Here is a 15328-nt window from a genome sequence, read left to right on the forward strand (position 1 = left end):
CAATTTATTATTAATCTATTAGTGCCCGAATCTACCATTGTCAAACCGTATACGGGCACGAGTGTAAAGGGCTACACTAATGAGGAAATATATGTAATTATTGAACAAATCTGTGAGTTTGCTTTCTTTACTATATTTTGCCATATCTAGTTCATTTATATTTAATTTATATTACGCTACTGTCCATGATGTGGGCAGCATATTTCTCATAATAATGGCAGGAACAGAGCAAATAGAATGGCATCCAACACATGGAAACCATGGAAACCAATGTGTTTGATGTATTTGATTCCATTCCACCAATTCTGCCCCAGTTCTTACCACCAGCCCGTCCTCCATCATCCTCCTGCGATGGACAGTACGTGTAACTACATTACAAACTGACGTTTTGACTGCATGGAATTGGGGAGATTTACACATCCCTTTGACCTCAGATTGGTGATGTTGGTAGAAGAGCTTACAGTTAGCATGATGACACAATATTAGTTGCTTTAAACATATCGATATCTTTGGTTTTGTACTGTTGATTTTGTCAGGGGTTGCAGCTATTATTTTCATTCTCAAACGGCAAGGATCATTTCTGGGAGGTCTTTCTATAAGAGTTGCTGACCGCACACCAACACATGGATTTGAGAGTCAAACTGTCAACGAGTACGATTTTTGCAACAATCCAAATTGCAGCTGGCTGTCTTCTACAACTTGCACTCTAACCAGTAATATAAATATTATTCCCAGATTCTGTGCGTTTTTATAGTAAGGTTAGTTTGAACAGGACGTGTTCAAGAGGAGGCTGGTGGGAGGAGCTGTAGGAGGACGGGCTCATTGTAATGCCTGGAATTGAAACGGTATCAAACACAGTGAACTCAGTTCCATTGATTCCATTCCAGCCGTTACAATGAGCCCGCCCTCCTATAGTTCCTCCCACCAGCCTCCTCTGAACCCCTTATTCTATTGAATGCAATGTGATATCAATATGAGTGATTGATAAATAAGTGTTGCGTTTCTCTTTCCGTTTTGACTATGCATCACTCCAATGGAGCTGACTGTCCTCTACATGTTGTCCTCTAACCAGTAATACATATCTCCAGTTGCCATGGTTTTTTGGTTAGTTTCAACAGTGTACAACCTTGATTTCCCCCCTAATCAATATGAGTGATGACTTGCCACTTGTCAAAAGAAGTGTTTTTGGTGTGTGTGCAGTTTAAAAGGTGTTATTTTAAAATATAACAGTAATATGATTACTATTGTTTCACATGTATCGGTAGGCATAACATTTTCTATTTAGGTTTTCAATATATCACTAACTGTTTCTGCATATTGGTTATTGATTTGGACATGTTAAAACTGTGTTTTGACATTGGGACTATTTATCCAAATTGTCTTGTCAACAGGAAGCAGCAACAGCATCATTTTCAACTTAAGTTAACATTTAAAAGGAATATAAATTGAACTTTACAAAATGTATTTCCAATGGTATTGTACTTAATGAGGTAATAAGTGATGAATGAGTCCCAAAACGTGCTGCGGGTGATTGATGTAGATGATACAGCAGAATACTGCTGATACTGCTTAGGGCAATACTACAATACTCTGACTCCTGGAAAATAATGCAAGCCTTTTCGATTTTATTATTTTCTGTGAATCTTTGAACATTTTCCAGACAAATCTGTAAGAGCGTGTGTGTAGGTGGCAGGGAAGTCATGCGCAGGAGAATCCAACTTGGTATAAATGGAGTCATTTAATAAACTATACAAAACTCCATAACCAGAAGTACAAAATAAATAACAGTGGGTACAAGGACCCGTCGCGCACCAACACATTATACACCAACATACAATAAAACAATCTCCAACAAAGACATGAGGGGAAGCAGAGGGTTAAATACACAACATGTAATGAATGGGATTGGAACCAGGTGTGAAGGAAGACAAGACAAAACGAATGGAAAATGAAACATAGATCAGTGATGGCTAGAAGGTCGGTGACGTCGACCTCCGAACACTGCCCAAACAAGGAGAGGGACCGACTTCAGAGGAAGTCGTGACAAAGTCGCTATTGATAAAGTGCAGAATATGTCCAAACTGATGTGTAAAGGTACATAACTTTCTATAAGAATGAGTGAGGCCACTGTCCAATATGATGTACAATACCAAGGATTCTTTGGGCTACTTTCAGATTGACACTTTATTAATTTATGAAGACATAGTATTTATTCCTTTATGAAGACATAGTTGTCACGTTCTGACCCTAGTTATTGTGTTAATTGTTTGTTTTAGTTGGTCAGGACGTGAGTTGGGTGGGCATCCTATGTTTTGTGTGTCTAGGTTGTTTTTCTGTTTTCGGCCTAGTATGGTTCTCAATCAGAGGCAGGTGTCATTAGTTGTCTCTGATTGAGAATCATACTTAGGTAGCCTGGGTTTCACTGTTTGTTTGTGGGTGATTGTTTCCGTGTCTGTGTTTTACACCACACGGTACTGTTTTCGGCTTTCGTTATTCACGTTACGTTTATTGTTTTGTATGGAGTGTTCAGTTTATGTGTTTAATAAACAACCATGGACACTTACCGCGCCGCATATTGGTCCTCCGATCCTTCTCGCCTCTCCTCTTCAGACGAAGAGGAGGAAAACCCTTACAATAGTATTTATTCCTTTATGAAGACATAGTATTTATTCCTTTATGAAGACATAGTATTTATTCCTTTATGAAGACATAGTATTTATTCCTTTATGAAGACATAGTATTTATTCCTTTATGAAGACATAGTATTTATTCCTTTATGAATACATAGTATTTATTCCTTTATGAAGACATAGTATTTATTCCTTTATGAAGACATAGTATTTATTCCTTTATGAAGACATAGTATTTATTCCTTTATGAAGACATAGTATTTATTCCTTTATGAAGACATAGTATTTATTCCTTTATGAAGACATAGCATTTTTTTCTTTATGAAGGGAATAAGGTTCTAATTGTAGTGCACTATGTAGGGAATAAGGTTCTATTTGGGACGTAGACCTCATCCACTCCTGTACGATGACCGGTATTCCACCTCAGAACATTCCTTTTCCTGGTCTTGACGGACGATGACCTGTATTCCACCTCAGAACATTCCTTTTCCTGGTCTTGACGGACGATGACCTGTATTCCACCTCAGAACATTCCTTTTCCTGGTCTTGACGGACGGTGACCTGTATTCCACCTCAGAACATTCCTTTTCCTGGTCTTGACGGACGATGACCTGTATTCCACCTCAGAACATTCCTTTTCCTGGTCTTGACGGACGATGACCTGTATTCCACCTCAGAACATTCCTTTTCATGGTCTTGACGGACGGTGACCTGTATTCCACCTCAGAACATTCCTTTTCCTGGTCTTGACGGACGGTGACCTGTATTCCACCTCAGAACATTCCTTTTCCTGGTCTTGACGGACTGTGACCTGTATTCCACCTCAGAACATTCCTTTTCCTGGTCTTGACGGACGGTGACCTGTATTCCACCTCAGAACATTCCTTTTCCTGGTCTTGACGGACGGTGACCTGTATTCCACCTCAGAACATTCCTTTTCCTGGTCTTGACGGACGGTGACCTGTATTCCACCTCAGAACATTCCTTTTCCTGGTCTTGACGGACGGTGACCTGTATTCCACCTCAGAACATTCCTTTTCCTGGTCTTGACGGACGGTGACCTGTATTCCACCTCAGAACATTCCTTTTCCTGGTCTTGACGGACGGTGACCTGTATTCCACCTCAGAACATTCCTTTTCCTGGTCTTGACGGACGGTGACCTGTATTCCACCTCAGAACATTCCTTTTCCTGGTCTTGACGGAAGGTGACCTGTATTCCACCTCAGAACATTCCTTTTCCTGGTCTTGACGGACGGTGACCTGTATTCCACCTCAGAACATTCCTTTTCCTGGTCTTGACGGACGGTGACCTGTATTCCACCTCAGAACATTCCTTTTCCTGGTCTTGACGGACGGTGACCTGTATTCCACCTCAGAACATTCCTTTTCCTGGTCTTGACGGACGGTGACCTGTATTCCACCTCAGAACATTCCTTTTCCTGGTCTTGACGGACGGTGACCTGTATTCCACCTCAGAACATTCCTTTTCCTGGTCTTGACGGATGGTGACCTGTATTCCACCTCAGAACATTCCTTTTCCTGGTCTTGACGGACGGTCCTTTGAACAGCACGTTTCTCTGATTGTGTTCTCTGCTTTATTGAAATGTGACTTTCTCCTCACATACCATGGGAGGGCTTTTCAAATACCATGGGAGGGCTTTTCACATACCATGGGAGGGCTTTACACATACCATGGGAGGGCTTTACAAATACCATGGGAGGGCTTTTCACATACCATGGGAGGGCTTTACACATACCATGGGAGTGCTTTTTACATACTATGGGAGGGCTTTTCACATAACATGGGAGGGCTTTTCACATACCATGGGAGGGCTTTTCACATACCATCGGAGGGCTTTTCACATACAGCTCCTGGGTAAGCGTTTAAATCACAGCTCCTGCGTAACCGGTTGAATCACAGCTCCTGGGTAACCAGTTAAATCACAGCTCCTGGGTAACCGGTTGAATCACAGCTCCTGGGTAACCGTTTAAATCACAGCTCCTGCGTAACCGGTTGAATCACAGCTCCTGGGTAACCGGTTGAATCACAGCTCCTGGGTAACCGGTTGAATCACAGCTCCTGGGTAACCGGTTGAATCACAGCTCCTGGGTAACCGTTTAAATCACAGCTCCTGGGTAACCGGTTGAATCACAGCTCCTGGGTAACCGGTTGAATCACAGCTCCTGGGTAACCGGTTGAATCACAGCTCCTGGGTAACCGGTTGAATCACAGCTCCTGGGTAACCGGTTAAATCACAGCTCCTGGGTAACCGGTTAAATCACAGCTCCTGGGTAGTGTCTTGGCTTCTAATTACTTCATTGCACCTTTAGTTACCCTTTTAAGTCCCATACACCACCCCATATTCAGGGCTCTGGTCTAAAGTAGTGCACTATATAGGGAATATGGTTCTATAGGGCTCTGGTCTAAAGTAGTGCACTATATAGGGAATAGGGTTCTATAGGGCTCTGGTCTAAAGTAGTGTACTCTATATAGGGAATAGGGTTCTATAGGGCTCTGGTCTAAAATAGTGTACTCTATATAGGGAATAGGGTTCTATAGGGCTCTGGTCTAAAGTAGTGTACTCTATATAGGGAATAAGGTTCTATAGGGCTCTGGTCTAAATTAGTGTACTATATATAGGGAATAGGGTTCTATAGGGCTCTGGTCTAAAGTAGTGTACTCTAAATAGGGAATAAGATTCTATAGGGCTCTGGTCTAAAGTAGTGTACTCTATATAGGGAATAGGGTTCTATAGGGCTCTGGTCTAAAGTAGTGTACTCTATATAGGGAATAGGGTTCTATAGGGCTCTGGTCTAAAGTACTGCACTATATAGGGAATAGGGTTCTATAGGGCTCTGGTCTAAAGCAGTGTACTCTATATAGGGAATAGGGTTCTATAGGGCTCTGGTCTAAAGTAGTGTACTCTATATAGGGAATAGGGTTCTATAGGGCTCTGGTCTAAAGTAGTGTACTCAATATAGGGAATAGGGTTCTATAGGGCTCTGGTCTAAATTAGTGTACTCTATATAGGGAATAGGGTTCTATAGGGCTCTGGTCAAAAGTGGTGTACTCTATATAGGGAATAGGGTTCTATAGGGGCACTGGTCTAAAGTAGTGTACTCTATATAGGGAATAGGGTTCTATAGGGCTCTGGTCTAAAGTAGTGTACTCTATATAGGGAATAGGGTTCTATAGGGCTCTGGTCTAAATTAGTGTACTATATAGGGAATAGGGTTCTATAGGGCTCTGTTCAAAAGTAGTGTACTCTATATAGGGTTCTATAGGGCTCTGGTCTAAAGTAGTGTACTATATAGGGAATAGGGTTCTATAGGGCTCTGGTCAAAAGTAGTGTACTATATATAGGGAATAGGGTTCTATAGGGCTCTGGTCTAAAGTAGTGTACTATATAGTGAATAGGGTTCTATAGGGCTCTGGTCAAAAGTAGTGTACTATATATAGGGAATAGGGTTCTATAGGGCTCTGGTCTAAAGTAGTGTACTATATAGGGAATAGGGTTCTATAGGGCTCTGGTCTAAAGTAGTGTACACTATATAGGGAATAGGGTTCTATAGGGCTCTGGTCTAAAGTAGTGTATTATATAGGGAATAGGGTTCTATAAGGCTCTGGTCAAAAGTAGTGTACTCTATATAGTGTTCTATAGGGCTCTGGTCTAAAGTAGTGTACTATATAGGGAATAGGGTTCTATAGGGCTCTGGTCTAAAGTAGTGTACTCTATATAGGGAATAGAGTTCTATAGGGCTCTGGTCTAAAGTAGTGTACTATATAGGGAATAGGGTTCTATAGGGCTCTGGTCTAAAGTAGTGTACTATATAGGGAATAGGGTTCTATAGGGCTCTGGTCTAAAGTAGTGTACTATATAGGGAATAGGGTTCTATAGGGCTCTGGTCTAAAGTAAAGTACTATATAGGGTATATGGTTCTATAGGGGTCTGGTCTAAAGTAGTGTACTCTATATAGGGAACAGGGTTCTATATGGCTCTGGTCTAAAGTAGTGCACTATATAGGGAATAGGGTTCTATAGGGGTCTGGTTTAAAGTAGTGTACTATATAGGGAATAGGGTTCTATAGGGCTCTGGTCTAAAGTAGTGTACTCTATATAGGGAATAGGGTTCTATAGGGCTCTGGTCTAAAGTAGTGCACTATATAGGGAATAGGGTTCTATAGGGCTCTGGTTAAAAGTAGTGTACTATATACAAGCACATTGAGGTGCTTAATTGTTACTCAGAAGTGTTTTGAGATAAAAACGGCTGCATTGGACCTTTAACGTTGAGCTCATTCTTGTTCTATTGTTTAACTCCGCCTATAGACCCTTTAACCCCGCCTATAGGCTAGATCACAGACCTTCCCTCCCTTGTCTTGTCTGTCGCTTATTGGTTGAATCCTTTCCCTCCGACCCCAGCGGACTTCGAGCAGTTAACAGCACAGATGATGAAAACATATCGGCATACTACAATGTATATACGGCATACAAGGCAATGTAGATCGCGTTCAGGATTCCAATCATTTAACCTGACATTTGAGTGAATGACATCATTTGGTCTGGTAAATCCTCGCCGTGCAATCGGAAGCAGCATGTTTCGAATAGTTTATCTGACTTCTGAGTGTTTCATGGATTCTTTGCGGGAATTTTGTTCAGTAGTCTACTCAGAATAAAGAGGTAAGTTGACGTTTTGTAACTGAAGTTTATTTATTAGTCTGACCGACTTTGCACCGCTAATGATTATTTGAAGATGATTGATCATGTCAATCACGATATTAGAATGTGGATTTATTTTCACAGGTCACGATTGCTTAGAGAATATTTTGTTGAACTTCAGTGACCCATTGGTGCACGCAGCCACGTGAAAAGTAACGCTGATACTTTGTATCGATGGATGCAATCATGAAACTGTCGCAACAACTGCCGCGTTCAAAATAACTGGGAACTCGGAAAACTCCGAATTCAGTTTTTTCAAGACATGAGAAATTGCAAAAAATGAACTCCCACTGGGAAAATTCGTTTTGTACGGTCATCCAACTCGGAATTCCAAGATGGGAACTCGGCATCTTTCTGTGGCTCTGACTTTCCGAACAGAAGATCACTAACGTTAGGATTTTTCCAGCGGTCTTGGAAGCGCCAAACGCCCACTAGAGCACGTTTTGCAATGGCCTGGTTCCCGGGTGGATGGAGATTTCACTTCATGACCAATGGAATGGTCTAAATAATTTTATTCGCCCATCCGGCGCACCGGGCCATGCAAAACTGATCCGCCCATTGTAGCGCGTTGAATCACCTAGCCAGACACTGTGTTCACATGCTAGTTGGAACAACTACAATTGGTTGTAGTTATACACCCGCTGCGTTCAACCAGTTAGCAAGTCAGATACAAAAAATTAAGCAAACATTTGTTACTCAATTGCATTGATATAAATGTATTTCAAGTCCATCTCAGAAAGGCATACTAGTTTCAGATTCCCCGAGCCCTGACACAGTAGGCTTACCCCATTGCCACAATGGTGTTAAAGTTTTCCTGAAAATGTATGGGGGCTCCGAGTCTAATAATGGGCTACAGGAGCCTAACGTTCTTCCTTCTAGTCTAAGGATCTTACATGTTCTAGTTAAAAGAGAATTGGCTCTGGAAACCAAAACAGCTAAATACTCCATCTAAACATGAATCGATTCTCAAATGTGGTGTGGTTTTAGAAACATAACTTCCTCTACTTTCATATCACATCAAAATAATGTCACGAATGCAAAATACATTTACTGCTCACAGTTTTAACAGTTGTAGCCGACAGTATTTGTTCAGTGACAACAGGTTTGGGGTGTCTGTCTCCCCTTTACACACAGGTGTTCAGAGACGCAGATGGCTAATTAGCACAGGTAGTCAGTTCTGTCTTCCGTAAACAAGCGCTGTAAAATGGAAATATGCCCGTGTGGGAACGTTAACCCTATAAAGGTCTGTATCAATGTAACTTTTTTAATGTAGTTTGTATTATTTCTTGCTGTTATGAAAGATAATGTCCGTATGCTTTCAAAACCACAAACTCTGTCTGTTAATGTTTAGGCGGAGCGTCGCGGCTCTTAACAAAACTCCCCTGTACAGAAGACTCCTTCATCCAAACACTCTGTAATGGAATGGAACTCATGATCACGGGCTAGGGAGCTTCAGGATGGCTGCATCAGTTGGTTGAATCTTATAAACCTGTGCATGGTTTTACATAGTGACATTTGCATACTTTCCCTAAGAGGCTATTCATGCAAACAGCTATTAGACTATTCTGTGTCAAAGGTAGCCTACGTATTTGCAAATGCATCAACTTAATTTGCTTTAGAAAGTTGAGCTTCTTTGCAAACCTTTCTTTGTTGCAGCAGGAGGTATGACAATGACATGTCAGAGGCTAGACATGTAAATTCACTATCTAGACTCCATTGGCACGTCTAGCATATACAGTATGTATGTGTGTGTATATATACATATGTACAGTACCAGTCAAAAGTTTGGACACCTACTCATTCAAGGGTTTTCCTTTATTTTTACTATTATCTACATTGTAGAGTAGTGAAGAGTCAAAACTATGAAATAATATACAGTTGAAGTCGGAAGTTTACATACACTTAGGTTGGAGTCATTAAAACTCGTTTTTCAACCACTCCACAAATGTATTGTTAACAGACTATAGTTTTGGCAAGTCGGTTAGGACATCTACTTTGTTCATGACACAAGTCATTTTTCCAACAATTGTTTACAAACAGATTATTTCACTTAGAATTCACTGTATCACAATTCCAGTGGGTCAGAAGTTTACATACACTAAGTTGACTGTGCCTCTTAAACAGCTTGAAAAATTCCAGAAAATGACATCATGGCTTTAGAAGCTTCTGATAGGCTAATAAATAATTCTAAAACATTTAAATTCTTTAAAAAAGTGGTGATCCTAACCGACCTAAAACAGGGATTGTTTACTAGGATTAAATGTCAGGAGTTGTGAAAAACTGAGTTTAAATGTATTTGGCTAAGGTGTATGTAAACTTCTGACTTCAACTGTATATATTAGTCATGAATCAATTGGACATTTTTAATAAGAAAGGAAGATGTTCCTAACCAAATACAGTTTGTTTTGTTTCCTCAGATCTATAAACTGAAGGTAGAAGCCTAAGTGTTATTGTTTATTAGTTTACTCCAATTGGGGGAAGGGTTGTTGGGAGGGTTGTTGGGGAATTTTTTACCCCAAAAATATATGGGGGATTGGAAATGATGCAGACAGTTACATTGTTGCTTCCATCAATCTTTCCTCAATATTAAGCTGATCCACCCCTTAAAATATATATAAAACGATTAACAGCAGAGGGTCCACATCCAATGGACAGCAGTGGAGAAGGTGGAAAGTTAGGTGTACACATCACAGACAAACTGAAATTGTCCACTCACAAAGACTGTGTGGTGAAGAATGCGCAACGGGCACCTCTTCAACCTCAGGAGGCTGAAGAAATTTGGCTTGTCACCCAAAACCCTCACAAACATTTACAGGTGCACAATCGGGCTGTATCACAGCCTGGTACGGCAACTGTACCGCCCTCAACCACAAGGCTCTCCAGAGTGTGGTGTGGTCTGCACAACGCATCACTGGGGGCAAACTACCTGCCCTCCATGACACCTACAGCACCTGATGTCACAGGAAGGCCAAAAAGATCATCAAGGACATCGACCACCAGTGCCACTGCCTGTTCACACTGCTACCATCCAGAAGGATATATATATAAGTAATCATGTATTAATTTGTAGTAATTTGTTAAACAAATCAAAATATATTTTAGATTCTTCAAATTAGCCACCCTGTACCTTGATGACAGCTTTGCACACTCTTGGCATTCTCTCAACCATCTTCACCTGGAATGCTTTTCCAACAGCATTGAAGGAATTCCCACATGCTGAGCACTTGTTGGCTGCTTTTCGTTCACTCTGCGGTCCAAGAACTCACCCCAAACCATCTCAATTGGTTTGATGCCGGGTGATTGTGGAGGCCAGGTCATCTGACGCAGCACTCCATCACTCTCCTTCTTGGTCAAGTAGCCCTTACACAGCCTGGAGGTGTATTGATCATTGTCCTGTTGAAAAACAAATGATATTTCCAGTAAGCGCAAACCAGATGGGATGGCGTATTGCTGCAGAATGCTGTGGTAGCCATGCTGGTTGTGTGCCTTGAATTCGAAATCAATCACAATGTCACCAGCAAAGCACCCCCACACCATCACACAACCTCCTCCATGCTTCACGGTTGGAATCACACATGTTGAGATCATCCATTCACCTACCCTGTGTCTCACAAAGACACAGTGGTTGGAACCAAAAATCTCACATTTGTCCATTACTTGTGTTTCTTGGCCCAAGCAAGTCTCTTATTCTTATTGGTGTCCTTTAGTAGTGGTTTCTTTGCAGTAATCTGACCATGAACGCCTGATTCATGCAGTCTCCTCTGAACAGCTGATGTTGATGTGTCTGTTACTTGAACTCTGAAGCATTTATTTGGGCTGCAATTTCTGAAGCTGGTAACTCTAATGAACTTATCCTCTGCAGCAGAGGTAACTCTGGGTCTTCCTTTCCATGAGAGGCAGTTTCATCATCGCGCTTGATTTTCTAAAAGTAATAATGGACTATTGTTTCTCTTTGCTTATTTGAGCTTTTCTTGCCATAATATGGACTTGGTCTTTTAGCAAACAATATTCTGTATATCACCCCTACCTTGTCACAACACAACTGATTGGCTCAAACGCATTAAGAAGGAAAGAAATTCCACAAATTAACTTTAACATCTACTTGATCCGTGTGTCCCCCCCTCTAACTGCACTGTCCAATTTACAGTGAAAGAATACCATGCTATTGTTTGAGGAGAGTGCACAGTTATGAACTTTAAATGTATTAATAAACCAATTAGGCACATTTGGGCAGTCTTGATACAACATTTTGAAGAGATGTGCAATGGTTGATTGGATCAGTTTAAAACTTTGCACATACACTGCTGCCATCTTGTGGCCAAAACCTAAATTGTGCCTGGGCTGGCATAATTCATTATGTCCTTTCTCTTGCATTTCAAAGATGGTACAAAAAACCTCATGTTTTTTCTTTGTATTATCTTTTTCTCCTACATTAATTTCACATTTCCACAAACTTCAGTGTTTCCTTTTTCAAATGGTATCAAGAATATGCAAATCCTTGTGTCAGGTCCTGAGATATATATATACCTAGCCAGACACTGTGTTCACATGCTAGTTGGAACAACGAAACTCAGACATTTCTTAAGGTGACTACCTCATGAAGCTGGTTGAGATGATGACATCTTTTCGCACTCTTGGCATTAAGGCAAAGGGTGGCTACTTTTTTTTTTTATTTATTTTTTTATTTTACCTTTATTTAACCAGGTAGGCTAGTTGAGAACAAGTTCTCATTTACAATTGCGACCTGGCCAAGATAAAGCATAGCAGTGTGAACAGACAACACAGAGTTACACATGGAGTAAACAATTAACAAGTAAATAACACAGTAGAGAAAAAAATGAAAAAATAGTCTGTGTGTGCAAAAGGCATGAGGAGGTAGGCAAATAATTACAATTATGCAGATTAACACTGGAGTGATAAATGATCAGATGGTCATGTACAGGTAGAGATACTGGTGTGCAAAAGAGCAGAAAAGTAAATAAATAAAAACAGTATGGGGATGAGGTTAGGTAAATTGGGTGGGCTATTTACCGATGGACTATGTACAGCTGCAGCGATCGGTTAGCTGCTCAGATAGCAGATGTTTGAAGTTGGCGAGGGAGATAAAAGTCTCCAACTTCAATGATTTTTGCAATTCGTTCCAGTCACAGGCAGCAGAGAACTGTAAAGAAAGGCGGCCAAATGAGGTGTTGGCTTTAGAAGAATCTCAAATATAAAATATATTTAGATTTCTTTAACTTTTTGTTGTTGTTGCTTACTACATGATTCCTTATGTTTTGTTTCGTAGTTTGGACGTCTTCGCTATTAATCTAAATAAAGAAAAACCCTGGAATGAGTAGATGTGTCCAAACTTTTGACTGGTAGTGTGTGTGTTTTGTATGTATCCACACACTGAGTATAACAAACATCAGGAACACCTTCCTAATATTGAGTTGCACCCCCTTTTGCCCTCGGAACAGCCTCAATTGCCGGGGCATGGATTCTACAAGGTGTCAAACATTCCACAGGTATGCTGGCCCATGTTGACTCTGATGCGTCACAGTTGTGTTAAGTTGGCTGAATGTCCTTTGGGTGGTGGACCATTCTTGATACACACGGGAAAACTTTTGAGTGTAAAAAACCCAGCAGCGTTGCAGTTTTTGCATCTACTACCAGGGGTGGTCAAAGGCATTTAAATATTTTGTCTTGCCCATTCACCCTCTGAATGGCACACATACACAATCTATGTCTCAAGGCTGAAGAATCCTTCTTTAACCCGTCTCTTCCCCTTCATCTACACTGATTTGAAGCCGACTCCAGACGTGGGTGGGGTGGGGCCGACTCCAGGCGTGTGTGGGTTGGGGCCGACTCCAGGCGTGTGTGGGTTGGGGCCGACTCCAGGGGTGCGTGGGGTGGGGTGGGGTGGGGCCGACTCCAGGGGTGCGTGGGGTGGGGCCGACTCCAGGCGTGGGTGAGGTGGGTTGGGGCCGACTCCAGGCGTGGGTGGGGTGGGTTGGGGCCGACTCCAGGCGTGGGTGGGTTTGGGCCGACTCCAGGCGTGGGTGGGGTGGGGTGGGGCCGACTCCAGTGGTGCGTGGGGTGGGGCCGACTCCAGTGGTGCGTGGGGTGGGGCCGACTCCAGTGGTGGGTTGGGGCCGACTCCAGTGGTGGGTTGGGGCCGACTCCAGTGGTGCGTGGGGTGGGGCCGACTCCAGGGGTGGGTGGGGTGGGTTGGGGCCGACTCCAGGCGTGGGTGGGGTGGGTTGGGGCCGACTCCAGGCGTGGGTGGGGTGGGTTGGGGCCGACTCCAGGCGTGGTTGGGGTGGGTTGGGGCCGACTCCAGGCGTGGTTGGGGTGGGTTGGGGCCGACTCCAGGCGTGGTTGGGGTGGGTTGGGGCCGACTCCAGGCGTGGTTGGGGTGGGTTGGGGCCGACTCCAGGGGTGCGTGGGGTGGGTTGGGGCCGACTCCAGGGGTGCGTGGGGTGGGGCCGACTCCAGGGGTGCGTGGGGTGGGGTGGGGCCGACTCCAGGGGTGGGTGGGGTGGGGTGGGGTGGGGCCGACTCCAGTGGTGCGTGGGGTGGGGCCGACTCCAGGGGTGGGTGGGGTGGGGCCGACTCCAGGGGTGGGTGGGTTGGGTTGGGTTGGGGCCGACTCCAGTGGTGCGTGGGGTGGGGCCGACTCCAGGGGTGGGTGGGTTGGGTTGGGGCCGACTCCAGGGGTGGGTTGGGGCCGACTCCATGGGGTGGATTGGGGCCGACTCTAGGGGTGAAAAAGCTGTGTGACTCAGAGTTGGCGTTTGTGTCACCAGGCTTTTTGTTTCAGGGGAAAATATGTCCTCTGGTCACTCAATATATAATTAGTCATAATGATGGGTAGCAACATTGTTTATATAGCTCTGGTCATGTCTAGTTTATCTAGACTCTATTCATTCCATGGTAGCTAGATATAATAGCTAAAGGGCTAACCAAGAAAACATCCAAAAAGGACTAATTTGAGGCAAACAGGAGACACTTTACTTCTGACGCTAAGGCTTTATTCCATTGTCTAAATATTCTATTATTGTGACTAATGACACTACGGTGCATTCGGAAAGTATTCAGACCCCTTCCATTTTTCCACGTTTTGTTACATTACTGCATTTTTCTAAAATTGATTAAATTAGTTGTTTTCTACACACAATACCCCATATTGGCAAAGTGAAAACAGGTGTTTGCAAATAAAATCCAATAAAAAAGAAACATACCTTATTTCCGTAATTATTCAGACCCTTTGCTATGAGACTCGAAATTGAGCTCAGGTGCATCCTGTTTCCATTGATCATCAATTGATTGGACATGATTTTGGGAAAGGCACACGTCTGTCTATATAAAGGTCTCACATTTGACGGAATTTTCCTTAGAGCTCTGAGACAGGATTGTGTCGAGGCACAGATCTGGGGAAGGGTACCAACAAGTGTCTGCCACATTGAAGGTCCTCAAGAACACAGTGGCCGCCCTCATTCTTAAATGGAAGAAGTTTGGATCCACCAACACTTTTCCTAGAGCTGGCCGCCCAGCCAAACTGAACAATTGGGGGAGCAGGGCCTTGGTCAGGGAAGTGACCAAGAACCCGATGGTCACACTGACAGAGCTCCAGAGTTCCTCTGTGGAGATGGGAGAACCTTCCAGCAGGACAAACATCTCTGCAGCACTCCACCAATCAGGCCTTTATGGTAGAGAGGCCAGACGGAAGCCACTCCTCAGTAAAAGCCATTTGACAGCCCGCTTGGAGTTTGCCAAAAGCATCTAAAGGACCCTCAGACTATCCCTACGGTGAAGCATAGTGGTGGCAGCATCACACTGTGGGGATGTTTTTCAGCGGCAGAGACTGGCAGACCAGTCAGGATCGAGGCAAAGATGAACGGAGCAAAGTACAGAGAGATCCTTGATGAAAACCTGCTCCAGAGCGCTCAGGACCTCAGACTGGGGCGAAGGTTCACCTTCCAAAAGGACAACGACCCT

The 15328-nt window shown here is 43.2% G+C and overlaps 1 protein-coding gene across 4 annotated transcripts in view; it reads left to right on the forward strand.

Annotated features, from left to right (window-relative positions):
• The first annotated feature begins 7017 nt into the window (after positions 1 to 7017).
• The window catches only part of prmt2ip (PRMT2 interacting protein), a 44463-nt gene continuing 36152 nt past the window's right edge, over positions 7018 to 15328 (forward strand). For 2 of the 4 annotated variants that reach the window (XM_036934567.2, XM_090214763.1), the window contains exon 1: positions 7018 to 7309. Coding sequence is in view for 2 of the 4 variants with exons in the window: in XM_090214762.1 (XP_090070888.1) it covers positions 12824 to 12855 (32 nt within the window). In the remaining 2 variants the exon portion in view is untranslated. Of the gene's footprint in view, positions 7310 to 12747; positions 12856 to 15328 lie in introns of those variants that run through there. The other 2 variants (XM_090214762.1, XM_090214757.1) reach the window with 2 other exon arrangements.

Source organism: Oncorhynchus mykiss, chromosome 2, assembly GCF_057628025.1.
Source record: "Oncorhynchus mykiss isolate SJ-2025 chromosome 2, ASM5762802v1, whole genome shotgun sequence".
NCBI lineage: Eukaryota > Metazoa > Chordata > Actinopteri > Salmoniformes > Salmonidae > Oncorhynchus > Oncorhynchus mykiss.